Genomic DNA, 15,317 nt, shown 5'->3' on the forward strand with positions numbered 1-15,317 from the left:
CGCAGGTTCGAATCCTGCCTCGGGCATGGATGTGTGTGCTGTCCTTAGGTTAGTTAGGTTTAAGTAGTTCTAAGTTCTAGGGGACTTATGACCTCAGCAGTTGAGTCCCATAGTGCTCAGAGCCATTTGAACCATTTTTTTTATTACAGCTAAACTGAAAAATAGAGGAAGAAATTGTACTAATCACACATTGCAACTGCTAAAAGAGATTTTTTAAAATGGCTAGCGGGTGGCAGGTAAGTAACCAGATTGTTAATACATGATATGACTTTCTCAAATGAAATTTTCAGTAGGTGCAAAAGAGTTTGTCTGATATCAAGAGGCAGCCTCGAATGTTTCCCATTCTAACACTGTATTCACCAAGAAATGGATAAAATTTTGACCTGGAAATTTTTGATATGTGATTTTTCTGCAACAGTTGGGAATATTAATACTGTTAATGAGCATTGGCTCTTCTGGAAAATGTATCCAAAATGTGCCCATTCAGATTAATTTCGTCACAGAAGCAACATTAGTTGGAGATAAAGAGTAGTCAATTTGGGTAGGACTTACTAAAAGGGCCAGTCACTTTTGATTATGAAAACGTGATCAGTTCTCCATGCCAACAAAAAGGTTAAGAATGGAGAAAATGTAGTTCTGAGAACTTGCACTGAGTGTCTTCTCTTGGAAAGGGAATGGAGAACTTTTCTGGGATGTGGAAGGTGTACACCAAATAGATATACTTTTGCCAACAAGTAGGACATGTGTACCTACAATCTCTATGGGGGACAGACAGATCTCTTGCCCCCCCCCCCCCCCACACCGAAGAAAAAACAAAGGCAGAGGAAAAGCAGATGATAATATGACACCACACACTATCAGCAAAGACTTACATCTAATGAGAGTTTTCAAAAGACCACCCACAAAACAAATTATATAGGAAAAATTGAACATTTACAATCCAGAAACTTCCAGTGTGTTTGTGTGGAAAATGAAGTTAACATTGCATCTCCTTTGTGTATTTCTACTGGGCGTCACTTAATGTTAGCCTGAAGTTCACAAATGAGTGGCACGGTACTGGACTGGCATTCAGGAGTAGGAAGGCTCTAATCCTTAGCCAGTCATCTATATGTTGTGATAAAGGCAAATTTGTGCCACATTAGGACGTGAACCTGGATTTCCTACTTTTCACAGGGAGTCATCCTGACCATTAGATGCTGTACAAACAATGCAACCAGAGGTTGTCTCATTATACTGCAGATTCAACATTTCTGAAAAGTCAGCACAAATATCAATCCACGTCTAGGTTTCCTGCAGTTTCCCTAAAGCAGTTAAGGCAAATGTCATATGGTTTCTTTGAAAAGAACAGTCTCTTCCTTATTTTTGTCCTATCTGATCAATGTTCAGTCTCTAATGAGCTTGCCTCATCTTCGACAGTAATTAAACTCCAACCTTATTATTGGAAAACAGCTTCAATACAAGTTCAATCAAGATGTTCTAAAGATCAGACGGTTCACACACTCAAGATATTCTTTCGATTTGCATAATAACTGTCGAACGCTTCTGCTAAGGTGAGCATCGAGCTAAAAGAAGGCCATTCTGAGAAATACAATGGATTTTAGTTAGATATAAAATTAATTCAAACTCAATCTTTCAAAAATCTTCCAAGCATTGCAGTGACTTAATTTACGAAAACAACACACTTTATAAATGTTCTACAATGACAAACATTGTTTGTACTGCATAAAATATACATAGCAAATGATGATATGCAATCTGCTTGCCACATCTTTGAATGCACTGTTACTGTACTATTTAGTGTCTTTAATCAACACAAATCATTCTTGCAGGTACATATATTTTTGTGCACAAACAAGTACCTTTTTAAATGTGCACTTCTACACAGTGATGTGCAGTATAAAACTAAGCAGCATCTCACATAAACCACAGAAAAAAATCAGTGAAACAGAGCATGGAGCAGCTCTTCCCAAACAGTCAAAATTTGCACATGTCAATACCTTCAGTACACCTGCGAGTAACTCACAGAGTGATTAATATGTCAGAGACAGTGATGGGATGATAAAGGGCAAATTCATACATGTAGCAGGAATGAAACGAGAAGGTTTAACACCCCACTGACAACAAGGTTATTAGAGATGATGTAAAAGCTCAGACTGGATTGGGATGTAATTAAAATTGTTGTAGCTTAATCAAAGGAACGCTCACAAAATTCATCTAAAGTGATTCAGAAAAATCATAGCAAACATAAATATGGATATCCAGATGAGGTATTGATCCCAATTAATCTCAAACATGATTCACAAATTACAGTCCTAGTGATGATAGTGGGCAACTGTTACCAGTGAGAAGTGGAAGTACAGGGTTATTACAAATGATTGAAGCGATTTCACAGCTCTACAATAACGTTATTATTTGAGATATTTTCAAAATGCTTTGCACACACATACAAAAACTCAAAAAGTTTTTTTAGGCATACACAAATATTCGATATGTGCCCCTTTAGTGATTCGGCAGACATCAAGCCGATAATAAAGTTCCTTCCACACTCGGAGCAGCATGTCCCCATCAATGAGTTCGAAACCATCGTTGATGCGAGCTCCCAGTTCTGGCACGTTTCTTGGTAGAGGAGGTTTAAACACTGAACCTTTCACATAACCCCACAGAAAGAAATCGCATGGGATTAAGTCGGGAGAGCGTGGAGGCCATGACATAAATTGCTGATCATGATCTCCACCACGACCGATCCATCGGTTTTCCAATCTCCTGTTTGAGAAATGTCAAACATCATGATGGAAGTGCGGTGGAACACCATCCTGTTGAAAGATGAAGTCGGCGCTGTCGGTCTCCAGTTGTGGCATGAGCCAATTTTCCGCGGGCTACGCGTGAAACTTGCCCGCACGCGCTCAACCGTTTCTTCGCTCACTGCAGGCCGACCCGTTGATTTCCCCTTACAGAGGCATCCAGAAGCTTTAAACTGCGCATACCATCGCCGAATGGAGTTAGCATTTGGTGAATCTTTTTTGAACTTCGTCCTGAAGTGTCGTGGCACTGTTATGACTGACTGATGTGAGTGCATTTCAAGCACGACATACGCTTTCTCGGCTCCTGTCGCCATTTTGTCTCACTGCGCTCTCGAGCGCTCTGGCGGCAGAAACCTGAAGTGCGGCTTCAGGCGAACAAAACTTTATGAGTTTTTCTACGTATCTGTAGTGTGTCGTGACCATATGTCAATGAATGGAGCTACAGCGAATTTATGAAATCGCTTCAATCATTTGTAATAGCCCTGTATATCATAACTTATATAGAAGTTGAATAAACCGCCTGACCAGAAATAAGTTTGACTCCTTACAAGGGACACAAAAACTTTTATCACAAGTGTAATATTCTTTAAGGCATCATTAAATAGTTAACCTTTTTTCTCAGAAAAGGAACATAAAATGTCACAGAGTTCTGTAGTTGCTCCTTACAATAACAAAAATATACAAATAAACATGTAAAAGGAATTCATGTGCATTAACAATATCAATGATAGATGAAAACATTCACTTAAAATCTGCTCTGCATGTATAGCTGAAGCAAGTTACCTGCTCCATCCATTGTGTACTTGAATCTTGGCTCTGGTTTGGCAGGTATGAGAGGTTCAAACTGGGGTGGCATCATATCCACAATTCTCTGGTGATATGACAACCTGAAAGTCAAAACCTAGGCTAAATATGTAAGGGAACGGTTGTGAATTTCTTCCAAAAATATATTGGTACTTAAAAAAAAGACTTGCTCTTGCAGCTTTAATATATAGTATCTTAGAACTAGATATTAATGTCGGGAATACAGAAAAATGGCCAGTGCCTTATCCATGTGCGGATTTCTCTGTAACTACGTCACAAGAACAATTTTTGAGTACTCTTCCATGGCAGCTGAAGGAAATATTCAAATGATTACAGAAACATTTCTTAAATATAAATGAGAAAACATATACTGCATAGCAGAATTTGAGATAAAATGTCACAGTTATTTAGAGCCATAAATTGAGACTGTGGGGGAACGAATTACTGAGTCAGCTTTAACATTCGTGGAGGGGGAGAAATTAGAAATTATGTAATATTTATTTGCTAAAATCAACATAGGAAAAACCAAAATCAAGCAGATATTGTGTTAAATAAAATCACAGCCACATGTAAGAGTCAGTGCGAGATGTGCAGTACCACTTGGGCATGTCAACGTCTGCTGAAAAGTTGTTAGAAAAGGTGGAGGAGAGGGATCTATACACCCTACGCACATTGATACCATCTCCAAATAAGTCAAAGTTATTGTATTTTTATGCCACAGTTTCCCATCAAATCCAATGTAATTCATACATTTTCCATAAGACACCACATTTCTGATGGTTTGAAACTGGTTCATGTATTATCTGGAAAAGGTGTTACGATAGCTTTTGTCAATGGCTGCCAAGTTCCCTTCCATTAGTCTAAGTTTAGCCCATCATAACACACTGTTGACAAACATAATGTGAACATGGCTTTATGGCAACAAATAATTCTACACACAGTACACTTATTTTTTAAACGAAATCTTGCTATACACCATAAGATGCATATAAAAACATTTTATTACCAGATTGGTATTCAGGCATACAGCCCACCATCAGTGGCACATCTATATTGTGTATGTCTATATCAAATGACGAAATCAAACACTGGAACATCCAGGATGGAATAATGACAATATTATGAAAAGGACCAGGGTTTCTGTGTGCAGTCTGGCTTCAGTGGCCAGAGGCAGTAGTCATGTGTGTGTGTGTGTGTGTGTGTGTGTTGTATAGCAGTCCTGTTGTACCTGTCTGTGACTCAATGTCTCCTCTATATGAAGAGTAGCATTCTACTATTTTCATAAATGGTTGTTATACTAAATGTATCAATTGGGAAATATTTATGATATTAAAACTGATGTAGACTCAGTGGTACAAGGTGGTTGTTTGTACATGTTACAGTTATCAAATGATAAACAGCCACATTTCTCTATCATATTGGATGCTACTGCCACAAAATGAAAACATACAGCTCATGGTATACAAGGTGTCCTTTATATATAAGACCTACAAAATTTTCACAATATTGGTGATTGTCAGCACTAGTGGTACTAATTGTTCTGACTTGTAAGAACATGTATAATAAGAAAACACCATGTTACAATACACAAGTCTGGTTACGAGGAGTTCATGGGACTTTCCCATTATCGAAAGAAGCTTTTCAAACTCTGCTTTCAGTTTTACTTTTGACATATGTTGCCAACAGAACAGAAATTGAAGAAAAAGAACCCAACTTCTGGAATAAACGAGAAAAAAATATTATTATGGACCGAAATGAGGCAATTCATGGAGGTACGTTGTCTTTGCAGCTACATAAAAGGCAGTTTGTTTTTGACATATGTGTTTTGCTTCTTTTATTTATAAAGCATCTTTGGTGGTGATTTCCAACGTTGTTAGCAAAATGTGTGTGGTCCTGGAGATGTATTTACTGTATCCCCAAACCCCAGAAGGCTGATTTTATACGGTTTTTAATCCATATTTATTACAACGCTTCAGTTGCACTTTTCACTGTGTATTGAATGTGTGTGTATTTATATATTGTAAACACATACCTCCATGAATTTAAAGCAACTAAGAAACGACGGAAAAGAAGAAGAAGTAACGACAACATAAAAAACACACAGTATTTTGAAACAAGATGAATGAAAAATAGCCAAATTTCAGCAGGCATACACAGAACAGAAAGTCCAGATAAAAAGGAAGGGGACAGAACAAAATGAGATCATGTCAATAAATATGAATTTAAAAAAGAAAGTAGAGTTGCAGCTAGCAAGATTACAACCAGTAACTTAAGAATTACAAAACTTTTACAGTATGCATTCAGCTACTGAAATGTTTCGTCCTCAGCAGCACCCAGAAACCTTCCAATCACCAAATGTAATTTTTTGGGTTTTTTGAGAATTGTGTCACTGCTTTAGAGAACTAATCTCTATGCAGTAATCATCAAATCCTTATCTGCAAGGTCCCTCTGTTAAGAGCTAGATAGTCCAGGTTAAAAATTTTCCTTCTGCCCATAATGTCCTACAGTCTGGAGAGCTGCATTGTAGTAAAAGACATGTAAGTCCACTACACACTTGTGAAGGAGAGAAAAGGCTACAAATGAGCATAAATGGAGAGAACTGAAAGTTGAAGGACGGATATGGTGTTATGGGCGCTCAACAGTGTAGTCTTTAGCGCCCGAATGGAAACAACAACGGACGCGTGTCACTAAAATGCAGCAAGTGCAAAAATAGGACTAAAATTAAAGGTGACAGTCTACATAGACAGTGCGCACGTCAACAGTAGCAAAGTGGAAAGCAGCACATAAACAGGAGAACTGCAAGAGAATGTAGGGGAAGGGGTCAAAATGAAACACATAGCACATGTTTGGAACTGGCCTATTACAAGAATAAAAAAGGAGTGGTCAGCCACTCGGCAACACACTAAAAATTCCAACCTAAAATCTTAGGCTGAAGCCCAGAAACATCACAGTACCTTAAAACTTTCTTGACACTTGCCTCGTCATCGGCTAAAATCGAGGGCAGATCCCCACTAATATTAACTTCCGCCCTGACAGAACGATATAAATCACACTCAACTAAAATGTGACGTACAGTGATTCTTACGCCACAGGCATCACACAGCGGGGGTTCCTCTCGCCGTAGTAAGAAGGCATGCGTAAGAGGACAGTGCCCTATGCGAAGACGTGTAAGGGTCACTTCGTCACGCCTAGGTGACCGGCAGCAGGAACACCACGGCTGGATGGTGAGTTTCACCAACTGCAGCTTATTTTCCCTCACCACCAGCCATTCCTCCTCTCACAATTGCATATACTTCCGCCGCAGCACAGAAACGACACCTTGCAAAGGAATAGAACATTGTGTCACCTCCGGTAATCTGCAGGCGTCCTTGGCAGCTCTATCAGCTTGTTCATTTCCCTGTATGCCCACATGCCCTGGCACCCAGCAAAAGGACACTTGCTTGCCCTGTCGTTGGAGGATGTACAGTTGGTCGTAAATCAGCTGTTCCAACTTCTCCGCTGGGTACAGGTTCTGCAGTGACTGTGATGCGCTCAGTGAGTCAGAGCAAATTAGGAAGTGTACACCGTATCTGCTCCAATGCCTTAGGGATCGCGTGAAGTTCTGCGGAAAAAACAGTGTATTCCTGGGGAAGGCGAATCCTGATGACACGTTCGGGGAACACTACTGAGCAGCCAAGAAAATCCCCCTGTTGGGATCCATCAGTGTAGACTACTGTAAAATCATGATGCCTATCTAAAATGTTAAAAAACAAAGATTTGAAAGTAAAATCTGATGTACTGTCTTTCTTAAAATTTGCCAAATCTAAAATCAGTGTGGGCTTCTGGAGGAGCCAAGGTGGATATCTGCTCCAACCTCAATGTGAAGCATTAAATCCGGCCACACCCATCTTTAAAATGCAGTCCTTTGAATGAATCCCATAGGGCCTTGTTGCTCGTTGCCGGTTGCGAAAAAGCCTTTCCAGTGGAGGCTGAGCAACAGTGTGGTATGCAGGTGTGTATAATGTTTGATAGGCCTGGCGCACCATTAGTAGACGCCGCCGGAGGTGAAGTGGCGGTTCACCTGCCTCTGCACAGAGGCTCGGTATGGGGCTCGTTCTGAACGCCCCAGTGGCCAACCAAATCCCCTCATGGTGCACCACATCCAACAGCTTCAAATAAGTGGGTCTTGCAGACCCATACACCGTGCATCCATAATCAAGCCGGGACTGCACGAAGGCTCTGTAAAACCGGAACAGACAAGTCCTGTCTGCTCCTCATGTGTGGTGACTAAGACATTTTAAAATAGACAGCACCTTAAGAGACTGTTTTTTCAGTTCCTTAATGTGTGGCAGCCACGTAAGCTTAGAATCAAACGTGAGGCCCAGAAACTTCACTGTGTCTTTGAAATTCAGAACGGTGTCCCTCATCCTCAACTCAGGCAAGTCAAAAATGGAACGAGAACAGTTAAAAAGAACACACACCGACTTATCAGTTGGAAACTTAAAACCACTCTTCTGTGTCCATTCATCCAAACGTCACAGAGTGAGTTGCAACTGACGAGTCGTCGTTGCAAGGCTTGAAGAAGAGCAAAATACAGAGAAATCTTCACACTCAGTGGTGCTTCAAACAGCATGGTGTTGACACATGCAAAAAAAGTCCTGAGCTCAGAAGTTTGCGTGAGTTGTAGTGATGGTTAATGATGTCACAGGCATCAGATTTCACTACAATTCTGCCCCAAGCTACCATGGATATGACACATGATGTCACACCTCATCCACATTTCAACCCCTCTTTTTGATGCCTCTGTGGTGGAAGTCATAACTGCGATGCCTAGCACTGAAATCATACGGGTTCCTTATGGATGATTGACAAATATCTCGAACTCACCACTGCTCAGGATTGATACAAAAACATTTTGGGAAGTGGTATAAAGGACACCATGAAACTATTCCATCTTCAGTGACGTTCATTTCCACACATTTTGCAATCAGTATCTGCAGTTTGCTGTGCAATGTACAAGAGGATGACATTCTAAACAAATTTTACCACTGCTGACACCACAAGGATTATTTCACCCTTTTCTACGGACACTGTGGGACTGCAACCCCACTGAATGTGACCCAACCCCTTTGGAGTGTTGTGTGACCACAAGTAACAGTAAAAGATCCCTCTAGGAGTCCCAGTTAGACAATACCACCGGTGTACCTTTGCTGGGCTCTTTAAAAATATCTCTGTACAGAGACATCTCTCTACCAGTCTCTACCTGCCAGACAGACAGGCAACCCTTTAGACACCCATCTTATTCTGTATGCAACCAGCAGGCGCCAATTTGGAGCGAGTTGCTTGTCCCACCTGCTGGTTGGGATCAGCGACTGAGTATCCCAGTACAGGGACATTTTTAAGGTGCCGAACAAAAGTGTTCAAGTGGCCGTAGAGGGACCCCTCACTCATTCATTCACGTGTGCGTCAATGTCACACCACTCTGTACTAATCCACAGGACAGAGTAAAAATGGAGGCATGAAAAAGCATAAACACCCTATCCTGCTTCAGATCATTTTCATATTTCATCAAATGGTTTTGAACAGTTCCTAGTTATCCTGTATACCAAAGCAAAACTTGCAGTCACGCAATACTCCAAAGGGGTGAGATCACATTCAACAAGGTTTCAGCCCCATGATGTCATTACAAAAGGGTTGAATCATACAGGATGTATCAACAGTGGCAAAATTTGCCAATGATGTCTTCCTCTTGTATATTGTACTGCAAACTGTTGTTTTTGTGTGCGAAATGTGTGAAAATGAATGTTCCTAGGGAAGAAGTGGTTTCACTGGCACCCTTTTGTGCTGCACCCCGAGACCTTTTCATCTCAATTCTGAGCAGTGGTGTGTATGAAATGTTTTCCTCAGCCACCCTAAGAAACCTGCACAATGTCAATGTTGGGAATCACAGTCCTGACCTCCATCGCACATGTGCTGAACAAAGGAGTGGAATGTGGGTTAGAGGGGGTGTGAGATGAGTTTCCCATCATGTGACACATCTACCATAGTGTTGGGCAGAATTGTAGTGAAATTTGGTGCCAATGCAACATCACTAACCCACCTTACAGCTCACATGAACTTCCAAGGTCTGTCCCCCCCCCCCCCCCCCCCATGTGTCAACACCTCACTGACTGAAGCATCACCGAGCCTGAGGCTAACACCACAGGGGCCACAATTTTGCAGCTTTACATAGGAAGGTTGGAGGCACCTCAAATTCAAAGCGCATACTCCTGTGTTGCAATGGGTTGCTGCGCAGTGTATGTTTTCGTGACACCCCTCTCATCTAACCACGTTGAGGTAGCTGAAATGGAAAGCTTACAAGCAGGATACGACTTCTAATAAAAACACCAGACAAGAACTCAATATGTTTGCAGTAAATGACAAAATGGACAAACACAAACAAAACTGGAAGGGATATCTGGAATGAATGGATAAAACAAGGGTTCCAAACCTGCCCTTACAATACAAACACAAAGGAAAAATGAACATAGGATGGCCAGTTGGAGCTGAGCCCAGAACAGGTTGGTAGGTCTAATCTGTAAAAGGCAGAAGAAGGAGGAAGACAGAGTAGAGTAATTAAAAATAGTAACTTAGCATGTAGCCTAATAATGTAGTACATAGGTGTAATTACTGACCTGAGACACTTCAGCAGAACTTCACGAATAAATTTGGGTCGTGGATGTTCTGGATCAAGCTGAAGACAAGAATCCCAGTCTTCCCAACTCCATCGGAACTGGAAATTACTCAAGTGATATGCAAACCAGTTAACAAACCTGCGAACAGTGGAAATGAGTAGAGGAATATAAATTGTTTGTTTGCATGGCCATCCTCTGCAGCAAGCAAAGAAATATTTGTTTTGTAAATAAAAACCACCTTTTCTTGCTGCACTGTATTTTATTTTTCGCAGCTGTATTTCGCCTTTTTTTTACTTTAAGGTATCTTCAGTAGGATCTAGAATAACACAGTTTTGTTTTGGTACGTATTATTTGTAGATTATAAAATGGTTCAAGACTTGTTTTTTACATAAATAAGTAATTACTTGCAGTTCCTTGCAGATGCCAACCAAAAACACAAAGAATTGTAAGTAACAACTTATTTAGATATAAAATGAGCTGTGAAATGTTTTGTAATCTATAAACTGTATTATTCTAGATCCCACTGAAGATGCCTTAAAGTAAAAAAAAAAGGTAAAATGCATCTGGAAGAAATAAAATACAGTTCCACAAGAAAAGGCAGTTTTTATTTATGAAAAATCTGAATAGATAGAATGATACAACCTTATAATGAAACTTTTAATAGTAATCTGTCTATATGAGGAGTATGTTCAACTTAGCAATCCCCCCTCTACAACCTTTGAGAGTAGTAGTTTCTAGATTATTGTAACACTGCACCCTACATAAGCGACAGAAGCAACCAAGAGTGTACAACTGCTTCAGGCAATGAAACACAACCACAGGCATAGTTGTAGAGGTTTCCCAGGTGAGCGACGGCTGCGGTGCTGCTTGTACTCTGCTGTAGTTGAATCTTGTCACTGCACTCCACCTGACAGTGAAAGCAACAGATATGGTCTGCTCTGCAAAGTGCCGGGGCGGATGCACTATCTGCTATGAAATACTTATCATCTGATTTTAAGAAAATTATTAAGTGAAAAAAATTGATTATTTCCTGCCTTACAGATTGATATTTTTGCTCAATAAATGACTGAATTCCTTTTTGTTATTTGTCATAGTTACTATGCTGCACAAATCTGAGTAAATGACTGCAAATAACTTTTGAAAGTCTACAGAGGCAAATATGTAGTACGCACATTTTGCATATAGTTCATTTTAGGTCATAAATACCTGTATATGAAATGCAGCCAAGATATCGAAACTGTATTTACAGTTGAGAACAGATTGGTATATCTCTTAGTTACTGAGATTTTGGATTGTAAATGTGGCAAATGGGTCACACGCAGCACACCCTGTGCATAACAAATTGTGTGGTCATAAAACTCATCATATTTCCTAAACATTTCAGATATAAAAATGAGGATTTCTGCACATGACAGCATGACAAGAGAACATATTTGTTGTATGAATAAGTCTCGAAATGTTTTTGTTCAATTTTAGAGTGGAGCGAAAACAAGACTCCCTATAAACTATGCATAATGGGTATCTGTCAGATATTTATAGCCAAAAGACGAGTGAGAAATGGGTAAAGGGGTATCAAAGTGACAGAGAGAGCTCTACCGTTTGGGGGGATGGGGTAGGAGGAAAGGGGGGCGGCAGCCAAAGGCCTTGAAAGTAAACAGGGTAATTAAGGAAACCTTAATTAGAGGTTTGACGGAAAATTGAAATATTTCATGAATAGTTGCTACCAGTTACGTAAATGAAGCGCTGAAAGTCAATCTCTTCAAGGCCTGGCTATTCTGCACGTAGCAAGATACACTGGTGTGATATTTAACTGTCAAAAAGGCTTCCTTCGAATCGTTGTTGTTTTGGTCTACAGTCCTGAGACTGGTTTGATGCAGCTCTCCATGCTACTCTATCCTGTGCAAGATTCTCCATCTCCCAGTACCTACTGCAGCATACATCCTTCTGAATCTGCTTAGTGTATTCAACTCTTGGTCTCCCCCTACGATTTTTACCCTCCACGCTGCCCTCCAGAACTAAACTGGTGATCCCTTGATGCCTCAGAACATGTCCTACCAACCAATCCCTTCTTCTAGTCAAGTTGTGCCACAAACTCCTCTTCTCCCCAATTCTATTCAATACCTCATCATTCGTTATGTGATCTACCCACCTTATCTTCAGCATTCTTCTGTAGCACCACATTTCGAAAGCTTCTATTCTCTTCTTGTCTAAACTATTTATCGTCCATGTTTCACTTCCATACATAGCTACACTCCATACAAATACTTTCAGAAACCACTTCCTGACACTTAAATCAATACTCGATGTTAACAAATTTCTCTTCTTCAGAAATGCTTTCCTTGCCATTGTCAGTCTACATTTTATGTCCTCTCTACTTCAACCATGATCAGTTATTGTTCTCCCCAAATAGCGAAACTCCTTTACTACTTTAAGTGTCTCATTTCCTAATCTAATTCCCTCAGCATCACCCGAATTAATTCAACTACATTCCATTATCCTCGTTTTGCTTTTGTTGATGTTCATCTTATACCCTGCTTTCAAGACACTGTCCATTCTGTTCAACTGCTCTCCCAAGTCCTTTGCTGTCTGTGACAGAATTACAATGTCATCAGCGAACCTCAAAGTTTTTGTTTCTTCTCCATGGATTTTAATACCTACTCTGAATTTTTCTTTTGTTTTCCTTACTGCTTGCTCAATATACAGATTGAATAGCATCTGGGAGAGTCTACAACCCTGTCTCACTCCCTTCCCAACCACTGCTTCCCTTTCATGTCCCTTGACTCTTATAACTGCCATCTGATTTCTGTACAAATTGTAAATAGCCTTTTGATCCCTGTATTTTACCCCTGCCACCTTCAGAATTTGAAAGAGTATTCCAATCAACATTGTCAAAAGCTTTTTCTAAGTCTACAAATGCTAGAAACATAGGTTTGCCTTTCCTTAATCTTTCTTCTAAGATAAGTCGTAGGGTCAGTATTGCCTCACGTGTTCCAACATTTCTACAGAATCCAAACTGATCTTCCCCAAGGTCGGATTCTACCAGTTTTTCCATTCGTCCTGTAAAGAATTCGCGTTAGTATTTTGCAAATGTGACTTATTACCTTTGAATCAAGTATTAAATTTATGACAATTCGTGAACAGAAGATGCTACAAAGGTAAATGAGGTGTCACTAAGAGCGTGCCTTGGAGAAAAAAGAAGAAGAAGAAAAGAAGAAGAAGAAGAAGAAGAAGAAGAAGAAGAAGAAGAAAGAAAGAAAGAAATCAGTCAAATATTTAGTGAAATGATTTGTCTGAAAGAAACAAGAGAGATCAGAGAAACAATTGACATCCCTTTGAGTGATGCTCTAAATTACGAATAGCAAAAATGTTGCTCTAATCTATTTTATTTCATACCTTTAGACAAATCATTTCACAAAATGTTTGACCTTTGTTTTCAGAAATTTTGTGTGTTTCATTAATGCAGACTATTTAGATTAATGGGAACACTTGGGATTCACAATGACTGCTAATGAATTACATTCCTAACAATCAAATGTCAGTAAAGTTTCATGGCTGTTCAATGTGTTTTTTTAAGAATTTACTGTGGGTAATGTACTGTGATAGGGGTGTCTACACTTAAAGATCAAGCACTTTGGGAAGACCTTAAAAATATACTTTGAGATGCAGTGTAAAGAGTATAGATAAAACTTAGTACATAGAACAAGTGATAGATTTGTAGTTGGGTCAGTCAAAATATAAGAAGTAGTCGGAGATAAACCCACGATCCCCGACGACGCTGATTTTTCTGTATTTATATTAGTCAGTCACTCTTCTTCACTTATTGGCTGTTGGAAGTTCTTGATCACAGAAGAAATTCATTGATGAGATAGTGGAATGCATTTCCGCTCATCCGCGTATATTCGAAGAATTTGTCTGGTGGGCTTCGTAGTTGATGATATAAGTTATGAAATTCTCCATGAAGATTCCTCCGTTTGTGAACTGGACACACACTGCTCCTTTATTGCCTTATTTACCCAAGTAAACCTAATTTTGTTGCCTCACTCTCAAGCTACAACATTCAACGATTTACAGGCACCATTTTACAGAAACAGCCATCTTGTAGCAGGAGATTGTCACTCACATGCAGGACACCAGGGCATATTGCCTGATGCTGCTGCTCATAGCTGAATGGCTGTGTATCCACATGTCACACTCTGTCAATCGCTTCTGCTGCGAGAGTAGGGTGTGGCCTAAGTTTCCACAATCCCTACTCTTACCTTCATTTCCATAATAACTATAACAACGCAAACTAAAAATTACACACTAGACTAGTGTTTATTAGCCAACCATGGAGTCAATATTATGCCTTAACACACTACTCACAAGTTAGAGGAAGATTTTGATAGACCATTTTTAGCCATTTTCGACCACCGGGTAAGTGGATTCCTTAGAGACCAACAATTTGCATCTGTCAACCATTTTCTTGTTGCAGAACAACACTGAAAATATCAGAAGTCAAGTACTTTCACAAAAAGAGAGAAGAAACTGCAGTTGATTCTGTTCCATATGTTTCATGTTGTCTAATAGTTTTGTCACTTATCATCTGAGTTGGTAGTAAATTTATGGAGTCCATATAGTTTTAATTCCAAAGCTAATATTTCAGTGTCTTGAATTACATTATCAATGCTTTCATATCAAAAAAAGGAATACTAAGTAAAAGGGCAAACTAGAAGTCATTGGCCGTCACTGATTACAAGAACAAAAATGTCACTGGAATATTAAAATCAAACTTCCCCATATTTTTTTATTTAATGTACAGTTTTCTTTACAACTAAAAGGCACAGGAAACACCAAGAGCTAATTCCAAGCTTTAATCAATCACTTCTCTTAAGACTACACTGAGGTTCTCTTGCTAACCACTAAGCATCACATGGATGCTGAAAGGACAAATTGCAAAATTGGAAATTAGATAAAAATGCTCAACAGGCATAGCAGAATACCCATTGAAGTCTACACTCATTGTTCAAAACAATTCACTTCCTTTTAGCACCACTTTACTGTGAGTAACGACACATTCTAA

At 39.6% G+C, this 15,317-nt stretch overlaps 1 protein-coding gene across 1 annotated transcript in view; it reads right to left on the reverse strand.

Annotated features, from left to right (window-relative positions):
- The window catches only part of LOC126095776 (nuclear cap-binding protein subunit 1), a 208,634-nt gene that overhangs the window by 69,791 nt on the left and 123,526 nt on the right, over positions 1 to 15,317 (reverse strand). The window contains exons 10-11 of the mRNA XM_049910582.1: positions 10,259 to 10,396; positions 3,585 to 3,688 (exon numbers count right to left, since the gene is read on the reverse strand). Coding sequence (XP_049766539.1) covers positions 3,585 to 3,688; positions 10,259 to 10,396 — 242 coding nt within the window. The remainder of the gene's footprint in view (positions 1 to 3,584; positions 3,689 to 10,258; positions 10,397 to 15,317) is intronic.

This window comes from Schistocerca cancellata, chromosome 8, assembly GCF_023864275.1.
Source record: "Schistocerca cancellata isolate TAMUIC-IGC-003103 chromosome 8, iqSchCanc2.1, whole genome shotgun sequence".
NCBI classification, from domain to species: domain Eukaryota; kingdom Metazoa; phylum Arthropoda; class Insecta; order Orthoptera; family Acrididae; genus Schistocerca; species Schistocerca cancellata.